The sequence below is a fragment of the Furipterus horrens genome, unplaced genomic scaffold (genome assembly GCF_987537825.1).
Source record: "Furipterus horrens unplaced genomic scaffold, mFurHor1.1.pri manual_scaffold_4, whole genome shotgun sequence".
Lineage (NCBI taxonomy): Eukaryota > Metazoa > Chordata > Mammalia > Chiroptera > Furipteridae > Furipterus > Furipterus horrens.
In genome coordinates this window covers 199,376,351-199,394,752 of record NW_028327174.1, presented here as the reverse complement: position 1 = coordinate 199,394,752, position 18,402 = coordinate 199,376,351, and the positions used below count along the sequence as shown (strand labels likewise).

The 18,402-nt window shown below is 56.9% G+C and overlaps 2 protein-coding genes across 4 annotated transcripts in view; one reads left to right on the top strand and one right to left on the bottom strand.

Annotated features, from left to right (window-relative positions):
* Positions 1–535: 535 nt before the first annotated feature.
* Positions 536–12,689, top strand: DYNC2I2 (dynein 2 intermediate chain 2). 2 transcript variants are annotated; one of them, XM_090274835.1, is made up of 9 exons: positions 536–750; positions 5,076–5,324; positions 9,302–9,411; positions 9,884–10,041; positions 10,551–10,660; positions 11,039–11,206; positions 11,451–11,683; positions 11,984–12,141; positions 12,465–12,689. In XM_090274835.1, exons 1-9 carry the CDS (start codon positions 565–567, stop codon positions 12,536–12,538), a joined length of 1,446 nt encoding a protein of 481 aa, XP_090130961.1. In that variant the 5' UTR covers positions 536–564; the 3' UTR covers positions 12,539–12,689. The 2 variants fall into 2 exon arrangements, with proteins under 2 accessions (XP_090130961.1, XP_090130960.1); XM_090274834.1 differs by having other exon boundaries at positions 538–750; positions 12,358–12,689.
* SPTAN1 (spectrin alpha, non-erythrocytic 1) overlaps positions 12,676–18,402 on the bottom strand; it is a 52,413-nt gene continuing 46,686 nt past the window's right edge. The window contains exons 50-58 of one of the 2 annotated variants that reach the window (XM_090274836.1): positions 18,120–18,232; positions 17,717–17,734; positions 16,508–16,570; positions 15,265–15,319; positions 14,109–14,305; positions 13,928–13,981; positions 13,677–13,823; positions 13,446–13,593; positions 12,676–13,130 (exon numbers count right to left, since the gene is read on the bottom strand). In XM_090274836.1, the coding sequence (XP_090130962.1) occupies positions 13,005–13,130; positions 13,446–13,593; positions 13,677–13,823; positions 13,928–13,981; positions 14,109–14,305; positions 15,265–15,319; positions 16,508–16,570; positions 17,717–17,734; positions 18,120–18,232 (921 nt within the window). In that variant the 3' untranslated portion in view covers positions 12,676–13,004. The remainder of the gene's footprint in view (positions 13,131–13,445; positions 13,594–13,676; positions 13,824–13,927; positions 13,982–14,108; positions 14,306–15,264; positions 15,320–16,507; positions 16,571–17,716; positions 17,735–18,119; positions 18,233–18,402) is intronic. The other variant, XM_090274837.1, reaches the window with a different exon arrangement.

Genomic DNA, 18,402 nt, shown 5'->3' with positions numbered 1-18,402 from the left:
TGGGAACCGAACCAGCAACCTTTTCGTTTGCAAGCTGGCGCTCAATCCACTGAGCCACACCAGCCAGGGCTGGATATTTTAAATGATCATTCTATTGGGTCAGAAACTGGAGATCAGAGGTAGAACACTTGACTTCGAAGTGGCTGCCAACTGGACCCGCGCTGTTTGGCTCTGCTGGGAGGCCCTGGACTGCCTGGTGTGGTGGTCCTGGGCCTGCGGGTCTTACAACTCGCAAGCCTGCGGGGGCCACAGCCTCCCGCGCCGGCTTCTGCGCATGGCGCTCAGCGCCATCTTTGAGCCTGGCGAGGGTGGTTAACTTCCGCATTCCCCGCCCCACGGGAATGGCCGCACATGCCCCAAGAGTGCCCCTTCTGGGGATGGTGTATCTAAAACTGGTCATTCTTGTAGCACCGGCTAAAAGACTAATTTATCTCCTTTTCCGGGGCCTGCGAGCAGCAGTTCTGACCAATTCAAAAATGGCACCAATAGCCTCACCTCCCGTCTTCCGTTCTGGAGACGCGGGGGCGAAGGTCATGCTGGAGTGCGCCGGGACAGCCCGTCTCCATGGCAACCCCCGCGCAGCCCAGGCCGCTCTGCCCCGAGGAAAGCGCGGGTGCTGTGGCGCTGGCGACCCGCAGGGCTGCGAGTGCCGAGGGGCACGGGCGGTCGGGGCCACTGCAGGACGAGACCCTGGGCGTGGTTTCCGTGCCTTCGCAGTGGAGGGGCGTCCAGGGCATCCGCGGGGAGACGGTGAGGGCGCGGGCCCGGTCCTGGGCGACGCGGGCGGCAGGGCGAGGAGCCGCGCCAGGCCAGGTTTCGGCGTTCCGCCGTTTAAATGTTATATTTTTATACCTAGGAGCTAATCTTCGGGATACTCTCGTCTCAGTCTCCTCAGTCTTTGAACAACAACGTGAAGTTTTGCGTTTGTTTTTTTTTTCTTTTTTGAAAGAAACCTCTGAAGACCCTGCATTTGGAACGACTTTGTGTGAACTGAAGTTTTGGGGCATTTCAAACTATCTTTTGTTTAAAAAAATGACCAGACTGCATCTTAAGATGTAGATAAGCTGCTTCTTGTGGTTTAATCAAAAGCACACAAAAAGAGGCGCTTGGGTGCGATGGGGGGCTGGATGCAGCCTTGGAGCGCCTGCACTGCCCCCCGGAGCGGTGCGGGCAGGGGGCAGGAGATGAACCACGTGTGCAGTGAGTGTATCAGGCGGTGCGTTAGAAGGCGAGGAGCGCCCCGGACAAGAAAAGGGTGAGGGGTTCGAAGGATGGACGGCGGAGTGAGGGCGAGGTGCAGGGCGAGCCTTGAAACAAAAGCCCCGCAGGGAGTTAGCGGAGCGGATGCCCGAGGTGGGGGTGGTCCAGGCAGAGCAACGGCAGGTGCAAAGGCCGGGGGTCGGAGCAGATCGGGTGTGTCCGAGGCGGTGGGTGGGGCTGGGGAGGAAGGCGGGGCGGGGAGAAGGGTTCCTGTGAGGGCAGAGGGTGACCAGGGGCAGGTGGAGCGGGGTGACTCACGTTTGCGGGAAGAGAGAATTGAGGCTTGCCTTGGCACCCCGGTGCGCCATCTGCAGCGCTGACGTTCCCATCAACACCAGCGAGGTGTCGGGGAAGTTCGCTCTTGAGCAGTTTCTTGCCTTCGGCCACCGTGCGGCGTAGGAACCACCATTCTAGTGAAAAAGTAAAGGCAGTGGGTATCTGACTTACATATCCCTATCAGGGGTAAATGTATAATTCACTGGCCTTGAAACGAATACTTGAAATACCTCTTGCTTGCCGAAGTTTCAGATTTTAGAAGATTCCAAGTTAGGAACTACTGTTTCCATGTAACTTTTTTTTTTTTTTTCCACAAAGAATGAGGTTGAGGCTTGTTAATTTTCCTGTAGATGGTTTTAACCTGTAGGAAGCACTGATTCTAGGCTTTCATTTGTGAGGGTGATTCACTTGAATCAGGCTCCTGTCTTAGGAAAGGAGATTTTTTAAGTTGTAAGAATGTTGCAAGGGTCAGAAGAAAGTGGTACATTGTTTTTTCCAAATTAACTTTTTTCTTTTTCTTTTTAAAAGTTATCTATGCCTCCCTGGTCAGGACACATATGAAGACTCAACCAATGAATGCATAAATAAGTGCAATGACAAATCAATGTTTCTCTCAAATCAATAAAAAAAAATTAAAAGTAATGTTCAAAATTTAGGAAAAAATTGCATAAACAAAAAAGGTGGAAATAAAAATCACCCCACAACCTCATTCCCTAGCCGTTTGGTTTGCACCTGTCCTCTCTGTTTTGTCTCGTTTCTCCACAGTTTTTTTTTTTTTTTTTTAATAAAAGTGGAATTGCATTGTGCAGAACAGTTTTTCACTTAATACAGCTGAACATTTTTACATGTAAAATTTTTTTATAACTTTATTTAACCAATTTTTTTCTTTGCTTTTTATTTTCTAAGTTTTTATTTTTTGATATAACTTTTATTGTATTTTTTTTCCATTACCATTTAGTCCTTTTATACCCCCCTCTCCCCTTAACCAAGCCCTGTTGGGGGGCTGTTAGATTTTTCCCAATTTTTCTCGTCAACAAACCCTATGATAAGTGTTTTAGGTAAATTTGTATGCAGTTTCTTAATTTAAAAAAAATTTGTTTTTGGAAGCTTCTTTGGGAAAGTCAAACATGGGTCTTTGCTTGGCTCATGCAGTGGTGCCATATTGGAATGCAAGTGTACATTCCAGTGATGGTTTGTTTTTTGTTTTTTATTAAGATTTTATTTATTTTTAGAGAGGGGAAGGAAGGGAGAAGAGACAGAACATCAGTGTGTGAGAGAGAAATCGATCAGTCAGCTGGGGACCTGGCCTGGCCTGCCACTCAGGCAGGTGCACTGACTGGGAATCGAACTGGAGACCTTTCAGTTTGCAAGCCAGCTCTCAAGCCACTGAGCCACATCAACCAGGGCTCTAGGGATGGTTTTAAAATGTTATTTTAGTACTAATGGTCTTTGGCCTGGCTTGGCTTTTCTTGTCATAGCCCAGTCTGCACAGAGGGACTTTGGTTTGAGACCCCGGTGCACAGACTCTAAGGGTTTAGCCTTGAGCCATTCCTGTGATCTCTTCTGCAAAATATGTCTTGTTAGAACGCTTCCTGTGGGGTGAAATGAGATTGCGGAGCAAGTTTGAAAGCCCAGAGCTGTTCAGGTGGAGGGGATTATGAGCCTCCGTGGCCGGCCCAGCGGCCTGAGAGCGATGGGCCTAATTCCCCCGCCCCGCCCCGCGCTCTGCGGCCTCTCAAACGGGGCTGACACTGGAATGGCCTGGAGGCTGGAACAGGTGCGTGTCTGGGGCCTACTTCGAGCGATTCTTGCTTAATTGGCATATGGTTAGAGCTGGGACTCTGGTTTTGTTAAAGCTACCCGGCCATTCTAATGCACAGCAGAGTTTGAGTGCTATTGATTGAGTCCGTGCCCCTCCCCAGCAGAGTCACCTTTCTGAAGCCCAGTTCTGAACGTAACACGGTTCTGAACGTTCTGGGGCCCTCTTTCCTGCAGCTCGCCGCTTGGCCAGCTCCTTGTCCTTCCCGTGTCAGCTCACATGCTGTCTCCCTGACAGGCCGCCTTCGCTGCCCTCCCCTGAGTAGCCTCGCTTGCTGCGCCCCTCTCTCGCACACCTCTGCTGCGCGTAGCACCGTGGGACTTCGGTGGGGTTTTGTTTGTTTACTTACCTACACCCAAGTCCCAGGTCTATTCCTCGGGCACAGGGGTCTTGCACATTTTGTTTTCTCCTATATCCGTGTACCCAGACAGTGCCTGGCAAGTAGATGCTTAATAAATGTGTGTGCACGTATGTGTACATATACATACACATGCATGTATAGTATCTATGAGTGAATTTGTACCATGCGCCAAATGCCACGCAGAGTGCTGGGGATATAAAAACAGCAGACAGGACTCTTACACTGAGGGAACTCACAGTTTAATGGAAGATGGACAAGCAAAGAGAGAGCAGTGGAATGTGAAGGGAGCGTGGGGACAGTGCTGAGTGTGCGCCATGTTCTAAGGAGAGCTGCCCCTGTGTGGTCCTCGCCCCTCTCTCCTGCCCACTGACTCTGCCCCCAACCCGTAACAGGGGAGCATGAGCGTGAGGTCTCCCCACCGCCCTATGGGTGCAGGTGCCTGATGCGTGACTGCATGAGGAGAGCCTCGTAGATGACAGTCATCTCGGACAGAGAGCCCCTCGTGTGGTTAAAGATTGGTTGTGATCGTAAGAAAGGCGGGATGGCAGTTGGGCCTAGATGAACAAGGAAGGGACAAGCCTGAGACAGATGGCAGGGTGGAGAGAAGGGCAGCCGGGAAGTAACCTGCCTTACACCAATTAACTAATCATGGACACATGTTCCCTTTGATCATGGGGATACCTTGGAAGGTACCCCACTGGAGAGGGCTGCCTGCCAAGGGAAGGGGAAGATGGGGGGTGATCTGCTGGTGGCTGGAAGGTCTAAGGTGTGCTGGCTAAAGCAGCCACTGTGGGCTCTAAGATTCTAGTAGGTCCCCAAATAACGTCATTTTGTTGCCATGTTGATGAGATGCTTAGGAACTTGGTTATGTCAACATGTGATAAAACTGATTTCCTTACAGTCTTCTGTTTAAAGTTGTTCCATGACCCTTAGAGGTGTCAGTATCTTCAAACGGCACTCCCAAGGCCTCACCAAACCCTGTCACCTCAAGTCCTAGGGCTCTTAGTGGGTCGCATGGTCCCTCTGAACAAATCACTGCGGCTGGGGAGGGACCCAGTGCTCTGATTGGCTAGTCAAGGTCCTGTCCCTGTCCCTCCCTCCACTACCTCAGTGAAGCACAGGAGGGCTGAGGGGTCATCTCCACCTACTCCACACAGACTGGGCGCCTCCCAAGAAAGATGGGTTCCTCCCAAGAAATATGGGCTAAATTCAAGGAGGAAAGGGACAGACTTTGGACAAACAATAAACGGAGAGGTCCGTTAGCCTGAGGCTAAGCTGCCGCATGGAAGGTGAGTTGCCCTGGGCAGGTGATGCTGGGAGTAAGCTGGCAGGTGACTGTGGCCTTTTGATCTCCTCCAGAAAAGTTGCCAGACGGCCCACATTGCCACCGCCGAAGCGTCTGCCCAGACCCGGAAGCATGCGGATGCTCAGGTGCAGACTGAGGCCCCTGCGCCGGTGGGCCTGCTGCCTGTGTCCCAAGACGAGGCACCCCGGCTCGCAGCCTTTCTGCAGAGAGTGGAGGCCATGGTCATCCGAGAGCTGAACAAGAATTGGCAGAGCCACGCTTTTGATGGCTTCGAGGTGAACTGGACGGAGCAGCAGGAGACGGTAGGCAGCGGGCGGCCTGGGATTCCCCCCTCCTCTGCCTCAGGTCGGGCCTCTACCCCGTTTTAAGTCCATCATTTTCACCGCGCAAATAATAAAGCCTCCCCCCCCCCCCCCCCCGAGCGTGAGTCAGTGCGCCCTCCCCGCGGTGCCCGGAGTGGGCGCCAGAGCGGTCTCCCTGGCACGGCCGGGCAAATGGGCACGCAGGGGTGCAGGACGGCACCGAGCTAGCAGGCAGCAGGGGCAGGGTGGGAAGCTGGGCAGTGGGCTGTGTGTCCTTCTCCCCGCCGCTCTGCTGTGCCCACGAGGCACGGCGCGGTGAGCGCTTCCTCTGCGTCTCCTTTGCCGTCCAGGACGTCTGTACGAGGGCCCGTCCGACCTCCGTCCGAGAGAAAAGGCTCTGAGGGTTATGTGGCCGCGTTGGGATTTGAGCCCTGGTCTGTCTGGTTTCAGGACTGTGCTCTGGTGACTTGAGTGTCTCCGGGTCTTTCCGCTCTCCGGGCACAGCTCAGAGCTGTCACCTGTAAACTCAGCTGTCCAGCTGGACAGACAGTGGCGGCTTTGAGCTCAGGGAGCCTCTGAGCGGGTGAAGGGCTCTGGGCTTCTGCTCCGCACCGGGCTGGACCTCCCCCTCCCCCGCCCGTTGCCTGTGGGCTGCTCGCTCCCTGCCGGGTGCCCCGGTCTGCGGTCATTTGTGTTCTGGTTCATACCTTTTTTTTTTATACAGCATTTTCTTCCTTTAGAAACTGAGCTGAGTAATTGTGTACTCAGAGGTCTTCAGCCCTCTCTTGCTCTCCCCCCGTGCCTGCCTTTCCTCTCTTTCCAGCGTTACCCAGCTGCCCCGTTCCCACCAAACCACCGGTAGGTATGGGGGTTGGTATATGTGAGGGAAATCCTGAAATCGTTCTGAAACAGTTGCTGAGGTCACACCAAAATGTGGAGTCGTCGTATCTTTTAAAGCAGGGCACAGGGGTAGGATGTCGTGAACATTAAAGTCTCAGCTCTGTCTCCCCTCTTCTTGCTCCCCCTCGGCATTACTTACGCCCCGTTTTACAGTAACGTTCAGAGAGGTTAAGCTTCTGTTCTTTATTACTAGGGCTTTTCCACATTTCTGTGGATCAGTTGGTCCACATGTGTATTACTTTGTCCCCCTTTAAAATATATCTATTGTTTTTTGATTACAAGAGCAGTACATGTTTTTTATAGTAAGTTCAGAAATACAGAACCGAAGACATGCAGACAGCGAGCGGGACACTGGTTCGCCGGCCTGTCACCATGCTGTCCTTAACACGCGGGACAGAAGAGGAAAGCCCCGTACCTTTGTGACCTTTCTCACGTACCACAGCTTTCCACGGCGGCTCCCAGGAAGGTGCCCCGCGTCCCCAGCACTTGCACCGAGTTGCTGTGCACAAACCCGTGGCCACCCTTTATCCGCGCTCCCGCTGGCAGACGTGCAGGTCACAACCTCACTTCTAGAAATGGAGCCGCCTCCTACCTGTGAGCAGGCGGGAGGCTGGGCAGCCCCCTTGGGTGGCCGTGTGGTGTGCCGGCCCCGGGCAGCCCCGAAGTTTCCCGAATGTCAGGCAGAGGAGCGCTTTCAATTTTTGTTGTTATGTAACGGAACGCCAGTGACTCTCTCTTTTTCTTTTTTTGCAATAGTTTCTGGTTTATCCCCCGCTGTAGTGGAATGACTGTTTTGGCCAATGTGGGGTTTTTCTTTCTTTCTTTTTAAAAATATTTTTTAAATTTATTTATAGAGAGAGGGGAAGGGAGGGAGAAAGAGAGGGAGAGAAACATCAGTGTGTGGTTGCCTCTCACTTGCACCCCCAACTGGGGACCTGATGTGCAACCTAGTCATGTGCCCTGACTGGGAATCGAACCAGCGACATTTGGCTTGAAGGCCGACGCTCAATCCACTGAGCCACAGCAGCCAGGGCTGTAGTTTATTTTTAAAGTAAACTTGTATTGACTAACATAAAAACATGCACAAATTGCCAAATGTAAAGGTCCATGACTTTTTTTTTTAAATCCTTACCTGAGGATATGTTTATTGGTTTTAGAGAGGGAGGAAGGGAGAGAGAGAAAGAGAAACATTGATGTCAGAGAGAAACATCGATCGGTTGCCTCCCGTATGCTCCCTGATTGGGAACTGAGCCCGCGACCTAGGCATGTGCCCTGACCAGGGCTCGATCCCTCCACCTTCTGGTGTACGGGACGATACTCCAACCAGCTGAGCCACCTGGCCAGGGCAGGTCCATGACTTTTCACAAAATGAAAACATTTGTGGAACCACAACCCTGATCAAGAAATAGAATTTTACCAAACCCAAAACATTTTCTCATGCCCCCTCCACTTCCTACCTCACTGTATAGTTTTGTTTTAAAATAACTGATTTAGCCCTGGTTGGTGTGCCTCAGTGGATTGAGCGCCGACCTGTGAACCAGAGGGTTGCTGGTTCAATTCCTGGTCAGGGCACCTGCCTGGGTTGTGGGCCGGGTCACTGGTTGGGGCGCCCAAGAGGCAAGCACACATTGATGTTTGTCTCCCTTTCTTTCTTTCTCCCTTCCCCACTCTCTGAAAATAAATGAATAAATAATCTTAAAAGAATTAAAAAAAACTGATTTATTGACATATCGTTTATATCCCATATAATTCAGCCATATAAAGTGTACAATTCAGTGGGTTTTAATATATTCCTAGAATTGTGTAACCATCGCCACAGTCAATTTTAGAACATTTTCGTGACCGCAAAAGAAACCCCGTACCCACTAAGCAGTCACTCCTTGTTTCTGTCTGACCCCTGGCAACTACTAATCTATTTTCTGTCTCTACCGATTTGTCTATTCTGAACACTTCATACAATGGCAATCATGGAAGAAGCGGTCTTTTGTGACTGGCTTCTGCCATCGAGCAGAACGCTGTCTGAATTCATTGTGGCGTCGCGTCTGCGGGTGCTGCGTTTCCTACCTGGCTGGGTAGCGCCCCATCGTAGGGACGGGGCCCCTCTGTCCAGCAGCTGATGCGCATTTTGGCTATTATGAATAATGCTGGGAACATTTGTGTATAAGTGTTTGTGTAAACGTGTTTTTAGTTGTCTGCGCTAACGAGGCACCTTACATATCTATTTTTAGAGGAGAAGGGAGGGAGAAAGAGAGGGAGAGAAACATGTGTGGTTGCCTCTCGTGTGCCCTCAACTGGGGACCTGGCCCGCAACCCAGGCCTGTGCCCTGACTGGGAATCAAACCAGAGACACTTGGTTTGCAGGCCGGCACCCAGCCCACTGAGCCACAGCAGCCCAGGCCATGTTAGCATTTTGATGCGCTGCCAGGCTGCTTGCCTCCGCGGCTGTCCTGTTCTGCATCCGTGCAGCAGTCTGTAAGGTTCCCCGCCATGCGGCTTTTCCAGACCTCGGAGCCTCTCCGTTGCTGGTTTGTGGGGGGGGGTTATGAAGTCGAGAAGTATGGAACTTTTCCCAGGGGTTGTGACCCGCGGCGCCGGTCACGTTCCGGGAAGTCTGTGCCCGGTCCTCGCCGGGGCCGGCTTCGCCGCCTTCTCCTTCGCGCGCCTGCTGTGGGCTAGGGGGCAAGGTGCCAGAGCTTTAAAAACGTTGTTTGCATTTTAACCGTCTTTAGGTGTGCAGCCCCGTGGCATCGAGCACATTCATACTGCTGTGCGGGCGCCGCCCCCGCCTGCTCCAGAAGCCGCAGCTTTGGAAATTGAGGGTGGGACAGTTGTGGGAACGGGGTCCCGCTGCGGTCCTGGGCCTGGCGTCTGACTCCGTTTGCAAGGCCCTTCCTTCTGGGTTCTGGAAGCATCGTGTTAGGGGAGCTGTCGGGCTGGAGGCTCCGCACGGTCCTCCAGGGCTGCGCAGTGGGCTTGGACAGCTTTCAGGGCTCCGGTGTGGCTTTCGTTAGGTGGTATCGGGGCCGCCTGCTGGGTGACTTCCAGGCTCAGGGTTGGGGGTGGTCTGTCTCTTGCAGGTGACCTGCCTGCACACCCTGGGCTATCCCCCTGCCCAACGGCAGGGTCTGCATGTGACCGGTGTCTCCTGGAATAGCACGGGCTCTGTGGTGGCCTGTGCCTATGGCCGGTGAGTGGCAGCAGGGGTGGCTGTGGGGCAGTGGGAGGCCCTGTCTGCACACGGCTGACGCAGACCTTGGTCATTCTGAGAGTCTCTTCTCAAGGTTGCCTGGGCAGCAGGGTGGCGGGCAGGAGAGGGGCTTGGAGCCCAGGACGCACAGTGCCCTCCGGCCAGCGCTGGGCAGTGAGCCCTGGGCCTGCCCCGCCTTCTCCAAGAGCTGTTTCCTGATGTGTGAGGGTTCCCCCGCCCACCACCGTGTGGGCCCATCCGTGGTTCCCGGGAACCATTTTCCAGAGAAAGTCATGCCCTCGGGGTGCCATGGAGGAGCCTGTGTCACTCTGATACCAAGTACAGTGTCTGGGTATAACGGGGACACTGGCCCATCTGTTCGCGGCTAGCGGGGCGAGAGGTGGGAATGGGGTGGGTTGGGGTGAAGCCCCCGACCTAGGAGCAGAGCCAGCTCAGGTGTGTCCACGTGCAGGCTGGATGACGGGGACTGGAGCACGCTGAGGACCTTCGTGTGTGCCTGGAACCTGGACCGGCGAGGCCTGGACCCCCAGCAGCCGGCGGCGGTGGTGGAGGTGCCCAGCGCTGCCATGTGCCTGGCCTTCCACCCCACGCAGCCGTCCCACATTGCAGGTGAGCTGCCCGCCCTGCAGAGGGTGGCCGAAGGGGAGCTCTCCATCGGGCCCTTGGGCCCTGGGCCTGACCAGGGCAGAGCTACGGGGAGACAGAGACCACAGGTGCCCCTGCGCTCAGGCGAGGATGCCTAGTGGGCCAGTGCGGGCGTGGAGCTCAGCGAACGGGCAGCAGGCCCTTAGCCGAGGCTCGAGGGCGTGCGGGCCGTGCACAGGCGCAGCCTGGTCAGGCCAAGAGCAGGGCTCTGCCGGCGCCTTGGGGAGCGGCCGCTGGTGATGGCAGCAAATGTTCCGGGAGGGGTCGTGCTGGAGGGACTCGCCGAGTGCTGGGCTGGGGTCAGCCCGGCAACGTGGGGACCTTCGTGGGGTCGGGCCTGCCTGGGGGCGCGGGGCTTTTCCTCTGGGAAGTGGCTCTGCGTCCTGGCTCAGTGGGCGGGTGCTTGGCCGCGAGCTGGGCCGCTGCCTTGGGGGGGCGGGGTCAGCTCCTGCCCAGCTTGCCTGGTCCCACAGGGGGGCTGTACAGTGGCGAGGTGCTGGTGTGGGACACCAGCCGCCCGGAGGACCCGCTGCTCTGGCGCTCAGGCCTGACAGATGACACGCACACAGACCCTGTGTACCAGGTCAGAGCGGTGGGTTTTGCGGCGGGTCCCCCTCCGTCCGAGCTGGGCCTTGCTGGCGCGGGCCTGCCTCTACAGCAGAGCAGGAGAGAGGGTGCGCGCTTGGCGCAGCCAGGCAAGGTCGCCAGGGAGTTGGCAGCTGGACAGCTAGCTGCCTTCGGCATTCTTGGTGTTCCCAGGGCATGAGTCACAGCCCGCCCCCAGGGCCATTCCCAGCCGCCTCCAGCTGTCCTGGCTTTCCGCTGCGACTTGGGGACAGGCCTCAGAGCCTTCCGTGCCTGCCGCTGGGTGGGAGTGAGGTGGTTCCCAGGCCCGAGTCTCTGGCGGGATGCCAGAGGCAGACACCCCTTTCATGACCTAGTCCTCGCACTCTTGTCCCAGGTGGTTTGGCTACCCGAGCCCAGCCACAGCCACCGCTTCCAGGTGCTGAGCGTGGCCACCGACGGGAAGGTGCTGCTCTGGCGGGCGGCCGGGCCGGGCCAGCTGCAGCTCACGGACGGCTTCGCCCTGGCCGCGCAGCAGCTGCCACAGAACACGAAGCTGAAGAAGGTACGTGGGGGCTGAGGCCGTTACCCCCAGAAATGGCGCCAAAGGCAGCTCCGGCCTGCGGGACCTCCCTGAGCAGGGGAACCCTGGGGGCAGGTTGGAGCGGACAGGCGCTGGCACCAGAGCCACCGGCCGAGCCCGGACTTGCTCCGTGGCCTCTCTGGGCCACAGCAACCCCTCACAGGCCTGGGCTTTGGGGCACTGACCAGCTTCCCTCAGCCCCGCCCCGCGGCCCGTTCCTCCGCAGCCGCACCGCGGAGAGACCGAGGTGGGAGCCACGGCGGTGGCCTTCTCCAGCTTTGACCCCAGGCTCTTCGTTCTGGGCACGGAGGGCGGCTTCCCGCTCAAGTGCTCCCTGGCAGCGGAGGCGGCCGCGCTCACACGGGCGCCCAGCTCGGTGCCCCTGCGGGCCCCGGCACAGTTCACCTTCGCTCCCCACGGCGGCCCCATCTACTCTGTGAGCTGTTCCCCCTTCCACAGGTAGGGGGGCCAGGCCTGGGGGCTGCGCTTCGCCCGCCGCAGCGCCTTCGCGCAGGGAGGGAGGGAGGGGGCGGGCGTCCCCTTGGAACTGCCCAGGGACCTGCAGCCGGCCGGGGCTGCTTCTCCCACGTTCGAGCTCTTCCGGCCCAGGGAACGGCCCTGATGGGGACGCTCGCGTAGGGTGCCCAGGGAGGCTTTGCGGGAGCCTAAGGGCCTAGAATTCCGGCAGGAAGGCCCCGGCTGTACCTGGACACCCGACACTCACCCCTGGCCGGGCTTTCTGCCCCGCACCCCACGCAGGAACCTCTTCCTGAGCGCAGGCACCGACGGGCACGTGCACCTGTACTCCATGCTGCAGGCCCAGCCCCTGACCTCCCTGCAGCTGTCCCACAAGTACCTGTTTGCTGTGCGCTGGTCCCCTGTGCGTCCCTTGGTGTTTGCGGCAGCTTCCGGTGAAGGTAGGAAATGGGATGCTAGGCTTGGATGCTGGAGTTTGGGGGTGGGGTAGACGGCACGTGGGGCGAGGTCATCCCTCGTGTGGGATGGAGAGCTGAACTGGGCGACACTGATTTTGAGCTGTGGCCTCTGGAGTCTCTTCCCGGGTGCATAGGGAACTTGGACGAGGCTCGGGGTGGCTTGGGGCCCGCTCACCCCACGGATCTCTCTCCGTGAAGGTGATGTGCAGCTGTTTGATCTCCAGAGAAGCTCTCAGACGCCCATAGTTTTAATCAAGCAAACCCAGGACGAAAGCCCCGTCTACTGTCTTGAATTTAATCACCAGCAAACTCAGCTCCTGGCGGCTGGCGACGCCAAGGGCACAGTGAGGATCTGGCGGCTGAGCACTGGGTTCACTGAACAAGGGCCCCAGGAGACAGAGGACTTGGAGCGGCTGGCAGTGGAGATGGCCACCTGAGGACAACAAAGCCATGGTGGGCGGGATGGGGCCGTATCTGTGCTGTGTTTCTGATGGGAGCTCAATGAAGAAAGACAAGTTTTTGGGGGAGAATCAAGTCATTTATTTCTTTTACGTGAAAACAACTCGGAGGGGTGGGGCAGGGAGAATGAGTGGAAACTAGCCAACCGCTTAGCTTTTCTGAAGTCGGAATGGAGCAGCTGGCTTCAAGACAGGAGTCTGGGTCCCCATGGCGATTGTGACTAACCAGAAGCAGTCACCGAAGCACCATTTTCTACTAAGCTAAGCGGGTTTACGGTTACACTGGAGAGTAACACTGTCTGGAATATGTTTCGTAGGAGCACAGAGATGAGCGGACATGCAGCAAGGCAACGGCAGGGCGGGGGCGGGCTAACCGAGGCGCGGGGATCAGTTCACGAAGAGCGAGCGGGTGAACTCGACGTAGTCGAAGGCCGTGGAGAGCTCGCGGCCCTTGCCGTCCATGTAGGGCTTCATGTGGGAGACACAGTAGTCGGCCTGCTCCCGGGTCAGGTTCTGCGGGGGAAGGTGCGCCCGTCAGCCACACCGAAGCGGCGGGTTGGGGGAACTTCTAAAACACTCACGCCCACGCTTCAGGAAGCTCTGTGCCCAGAGCCCAGAGCCCGGTCTGTGAGCTGATGGGACATGTTGGCCTGGACCGAGGTTCCTTTGTAAGTGGGGACGCAACACCCGCACCCGGGAGGGGAGGGATCCATGGTGGGGTCTCACTGTAGTCAGCTCGGGGCAGCCTTCCACGTCACTTGTCATAGGACCTCGCCACCCCCCAAAACCCCCCTCCCCGGGGCAGGGGGTGGGAGTGGAGTCCCGGACCTGGTACAGCTCCTCCTTGGTCACGTAAGGCTTCCCCTCGGAGCTCAGGGCCCGGAAGGCGCTCTCGATCTCCTCGCTGGACTTGACGTTCTCTGTCTCACGGCTGATCATGAAAGCCATGTATTCTTGCAGGGAGACATGGCCATCCCTGGGGAGGGGACGTGCAGTGAGCAGGAGGCGGCAGTAGGTGCCTCGGGCAGAGCCGTTTCCACTACCTTCCCTGAGGCTCACCGGTTTGGATCCACAGTGTCCAGAATCGCCTCGAACTCGGGGTCAGGTTCCCCTTCCTCCACCATGGGCAGGTCATAGCCCAGGGAGCGCAGGCAGGATTTGAACTCCTGGTGGTTCAGGCGGCCAGATTTGTCCTTGTCAAAGTGTCTGCAGCACAAAGTGGAGAGGGCAGTTCAGCGCACAGGCCCTGCTGCCAAGCCTGCCCCCCCAATCCCCCCACCGGGCCGCCGGGGGGGTGCAGGTGTACTCACTTAAACATCATGCTGAACTCTTTGAGGGCCTCCTCAGTCACCCCTGTTGTGTTCCTGCAAGCAAGAACAGAGTTAGGGGCAGAGTCCGCCACCCGCCCCCAGTAGCAACCTGACAGCCAGGTGCCGGGTGACCTGCGGGAGAGACCGCCCTTCCCACAGCCCGTGGTGCCGGCACAGGTACCTGGCCTGGATCTGCTGCTCCAGGTTGTGCTGCATGCGCATGCCCAGCTGGTCGAGCTGGTCCCACTGCTGGGCAAGGCCCACCGTGCTGTGCTCCGTGTACTTGTTGTCCAGGATCAGGGCCTCCTCCATGGCTGCCCCGAGGTCCTCAATCTTCTTCAGCTGGCTTCTCATGGCGCGGATCTCCTGGTGCTTGCGCTGGGGGTGGGGGTGGGGGGAGGCAAAGACGTATGGGACAGGAGCTCTCGCCTCGGTCACCGGGCCCCAGAGCCTGACTCATGGCCCCGGCCCTCCCAGCCTGACACCAGCCGGGCCATTTGTGATGGGAAAGGGGGGCTGGGGTGAGGTGTAGGACCCACCCAACAGCCTCAGTGGAGGGAACGACTCAAGGGCAGAGTCCCAAAGCAGTGGGTGGATCTGCCTGGGGAACTACTGGGTTGGCCAAAAAGTCTGTTCAGTTTTTTCCTGTAAAATAAGACACTTTTCATTTTTATTAGTAACTGCTGCCTTGGAGAGTTTCAGTACGTCAGCTGTCTCTCACGTGGTAGAACGCTGATTGCTCTCAATGTCTCTATTTGATCACTATCAGCTTCAGCTGGGCGACCCGACTGTGGAGTGCCGTCCCGCGAGAAGTCTCCAGCACAAAACTTCACAACCTCTCTGACTCGTTCAGTCAGTCGCAGCACCTCCACACTCCATACATCTATTTGTGTTTCAGGTGTGTTTTTACCTCTTGAAATAATAAAGCATAACGTGTCAGAAATGCTGCGTATTTTTTCCTCACTACACAAAAATTCACCAGTTTTGATGTTTTTTAAAATTGCACATTGATACGACAGCTGTCACAATATAATCTAACAATTGTTTTGAATGAAGTTAAAGACAACTAAGCACTACCAGAACCATCATATGGGAAAAACCAAACTTTTTGGCCAACTCAGTACATACTTAGGATGAGAGGATCCTTTTCCTCAATCAGGGCTTTAGGTAGCAACCATCAAAGACAAAGCCTTTCCTTAGAATGCGGGGACCCAGGCTGCTTTAAGCCAAGGGAAAAAGGGGTATCCAGCCAGCCCACCTCAGGCCTGACTGAGCCAGGCAGACCTGCTGGGGTGGGCGGGTGGACCCGCGGGGTCAGGAGCCCTTGGGGCACTTACTTTGGTAGCTTCGAGCTGGGATTCGAGGGTCCCAGACTCTTCAACCATGCAGGACCTAAACGCGAGACACAAGCACAGTGAGGCCGGAGGGACCTGGCTGAGCGCGACATGAACTACCCTTAGACCACACAGCGCCTGCAGCCGCCAAGGTCTTTTACGAAGGAAACCAACCTGTCCCCTGCTGGCCATCTTTTCCTAAGCGGCCCAGGAGCGGGGCAGCCAGCAGTTTTCCTGTTCAGAGACAGGAAGCTGCTGCCCCACGTGGCATGCCACCTGCCCAAGTCCACCTGATGGGCCAGGGCTGAGCCCCACCCAGCCTGTTCCCAGGCCAGGGCCCTTCCTCATGTGGTCCCTCGGGCCCAGCCCAGCTGTGACATGGTGACTGACCCAAGCAAGGCCCTTAAGGGAAGCCCCAGAAAACAGCTTTAAAGAGCAGAGAAGGGCTGCAGGTCTGACTGACAGTGCACCCCCTCTGCCTGCCACTGACAGATGGGGAGACCTCAGGCAGCAGGGGAGGCTGACAAGCTGACAGCCACCCCCCAGAAACCCCTGGAGTCTCCTACAGGTTCCTGAGGGAAGCCCCATTCTGGGGGGAGATGCAGTCAGACCCCTCAGGCATGGAAACTGGGTGCTAAGACATCGCGACCAGACGTGAGGTTTAAATGGCTCTAAGTCTGCCTAAAGGAGGGAGGTGGCTGTGCCCAAGCCTGAAGTTCAGGTCCCATGATCTAGACAGCACTAGAGGCTCCTTTCAGGGCCAAGCTCTGAAGAGCCAGGGAACTAGGGGGAGCCCCCATCTTCCTGTTAACACGGTGCAAGGCCACAGACTTCCAGTGAACAGAGACAATTGGGTTGGGGTCACGTGCAGGGACAGGTCACACTGTGCGCATGTCCTTGGCAGGATTTTATCCCAGCCTCCCCTGTACCCGTATTTGCCCCAACCTACCCTGGTAATACCCAGCGAGCCAGGGTTAGCTCTCACACCTTCCCAACTTTAAAGTGTCCAGCAAAAGCAAGGCACCAGGCTTCCTCCTACCCCAGCAGATCAGACTCACAGTCACGCCATGTCCCCCAGGGCAAAGCACACCCCCAGGAGCTGGGTGCTGGTGCAGGGGGAGGAGGACAGACCCCTCCGTCCCAAGCGGCCGAGGGCAGTGGGTTAGTCAGAAAGCGGAGCCGCCTGGGAAGTCAAGAGTGCATTGGTAAAACCACAGTGAAATAAGAGAAAAAAGAGGAGAAGAACCTTCCAGACAGATCATCCCCAACTTCATACTGATAGACACGAATGACCCGACGATATGCTATGCTATTCAAAGAAAAGAAACCAAATGAATACACCAAAGGAGGGGGTGGGAGAGAGCATACTGAGACACACACGCGACAGGCCCACGCGGGCAGTGCACAGGCAGAACGACCTGGTGGAGGGACAGCTGAGGGCCGGCCGGGAGGACAGCCTTGGCAGCGCGCACGGGCTGGGCGAGACTGGACAGGGCTGGGAGGGGCCACACAGTGAGGGGAGCAAGGCACCTTACAGAGAGACAAGGCCAAGGCCAGCAGACACAGCCACAGGGCCCCAGGGGGACAGCAGACACCTGGTGGCTTATGAGCTCAAGCTAGAAACTGGGGCCGCTCAACCCTGACCCATTCTGCCTTCAGCACGTGGGGACGGATCCATGTGGGCTCATTTCTCCCACTGCTCGATTTACCTGCTAGTGTAAAACACTGTGGTCCCATCAATCCTGGCCCTGAGAATGGGCCTGGTACAGAACGCAAAGGTGATCAACCCAGGCCGAAGCCAAGACTGGGGGAGAGGCCCCTACTGGGACCAGATGGGATGCCCCTGCTCCTCTTGGGCTCCTCCCAAGCCCTGTCAGTCAAAAACTCTGGGCACTTTTGCCTTCAATTAGGGTAAATGACACCTGCCCCCCACCCTGGGAAAACTGGGGCTGCCAGGGGAGGGGTCACTGCACATCTGGACTAGCCTGAGCACGTAAACACTGTCACCCTGCTTTATGCCCATGGCCTCCTAAGGATTAAATATAGTCCCACTGGACACATGAGGAAGAGGGGCAGAAGAGGCGGCCAGTACCACCCCACAGCTGAACAGCATGGGGATCCCCAGAGGCTTGGCCTTGGCTCTGGCCTTCCAGCTTGGTCACATTCCCTACCTGAGAGACCCTGGGTTCGGAACAGGAAGGTAGGAGTACCTCTCCTACCCAGACCGTAGGCTTTCAGGGAAAGTGGGCTGTGGGGCAAGGCACGCACTCCTTGTAAGGTGACAGGGACAGGGAGGGGAAGAGCAGCCTGCCCAGGGCAGGGAGGTGCAGGAAGGCCCATCCTGGGATCCTCTGCAAGCCAGGCCACAGGGGGACAGAGGGACAGAGGGCAGAGGAACAAGCACACGAGACACGACCATACTACAAGCCCGGAGAAACAAGAAAAGAATATTAACCCATCGAGGAGATACGTTCTGTGGAGACGGGATCCAAGCAGCCACAAGACAGGGTGGTGTCCAAACGGCAGCCATCGGGAGGTGGGGAACAGAGGAAGACGAGAGAAAGGAAAGAAAAAAACATCAGTTCCCACCCTGCACTCAGCCCATCACCGTCTGCCACGGAGTTGCTGCTCAGGGCTGACAGGGGCCATGCTCGGTCCCATCCAATTGGGAAACATGCTCCAAGAACACGGTCTTAACACGGCCCACCCCTCCAGCTCCCGTGCTCCTAACCCTCCTTCCCTGGAGCCCAGAGTGCCTCCTGCTTTCATGCAAAGCTCCCCAAGCCTGGAGCTGGAGGCCTGGGCACTCGCCCCAAGACCAGGCTGCTCCCAGGGCTGTGTGGGAGGCAGGGCCACACCTGGTCTCCTGGATCCACTGGTGGAAGGCGTTGGCGTGCTGCGCAAACTCCTGCCGCAGCTTGTCGTTCTCCTCCTGCCGGCGCTGCTCCTTCTGCAGCTCCAGCTCCCTCTCCTAAGGAGCACAGGGAGGCAGAGGCCACGTCAGCCCGGCTCAGGCTGGAGAGCGCTCTGCCATCAGGGATGGATGGACCAGCGGACCTCAACATTTGAAAGGAGCAGGGAGTAGTTTTCTGACACTGAACACAAGAAACTATCACTCTGGGGGTCAGGGAACACCGGGTT

Excerpts from the sequence above, each read along its gene's own strand:
- DYNC2I2 (XM_090274834.1), top strand. The coding sequence starts at position 565 with ATGGCAACCCCCGCGCAGCCCAGGCCGCTCTGCCCCGAGGAAAGCGCG. Across the intron at positions 10,042-10,550 it reads GCAGCCGTCCCACATTGCAG|GGGGGCTGTACAGTGGCGAG; the intron begins GTGAGCTGCCCG and ends CTGGTCCCACAG. Across the intron at positions 11,207-11,450 it reads AGAACACGAAGCTGAAGAAG|CCGCACCGCGGAGAGACCGA; the intron begins GTACGTGGGGGC and ends GTTCCTCCGCAG.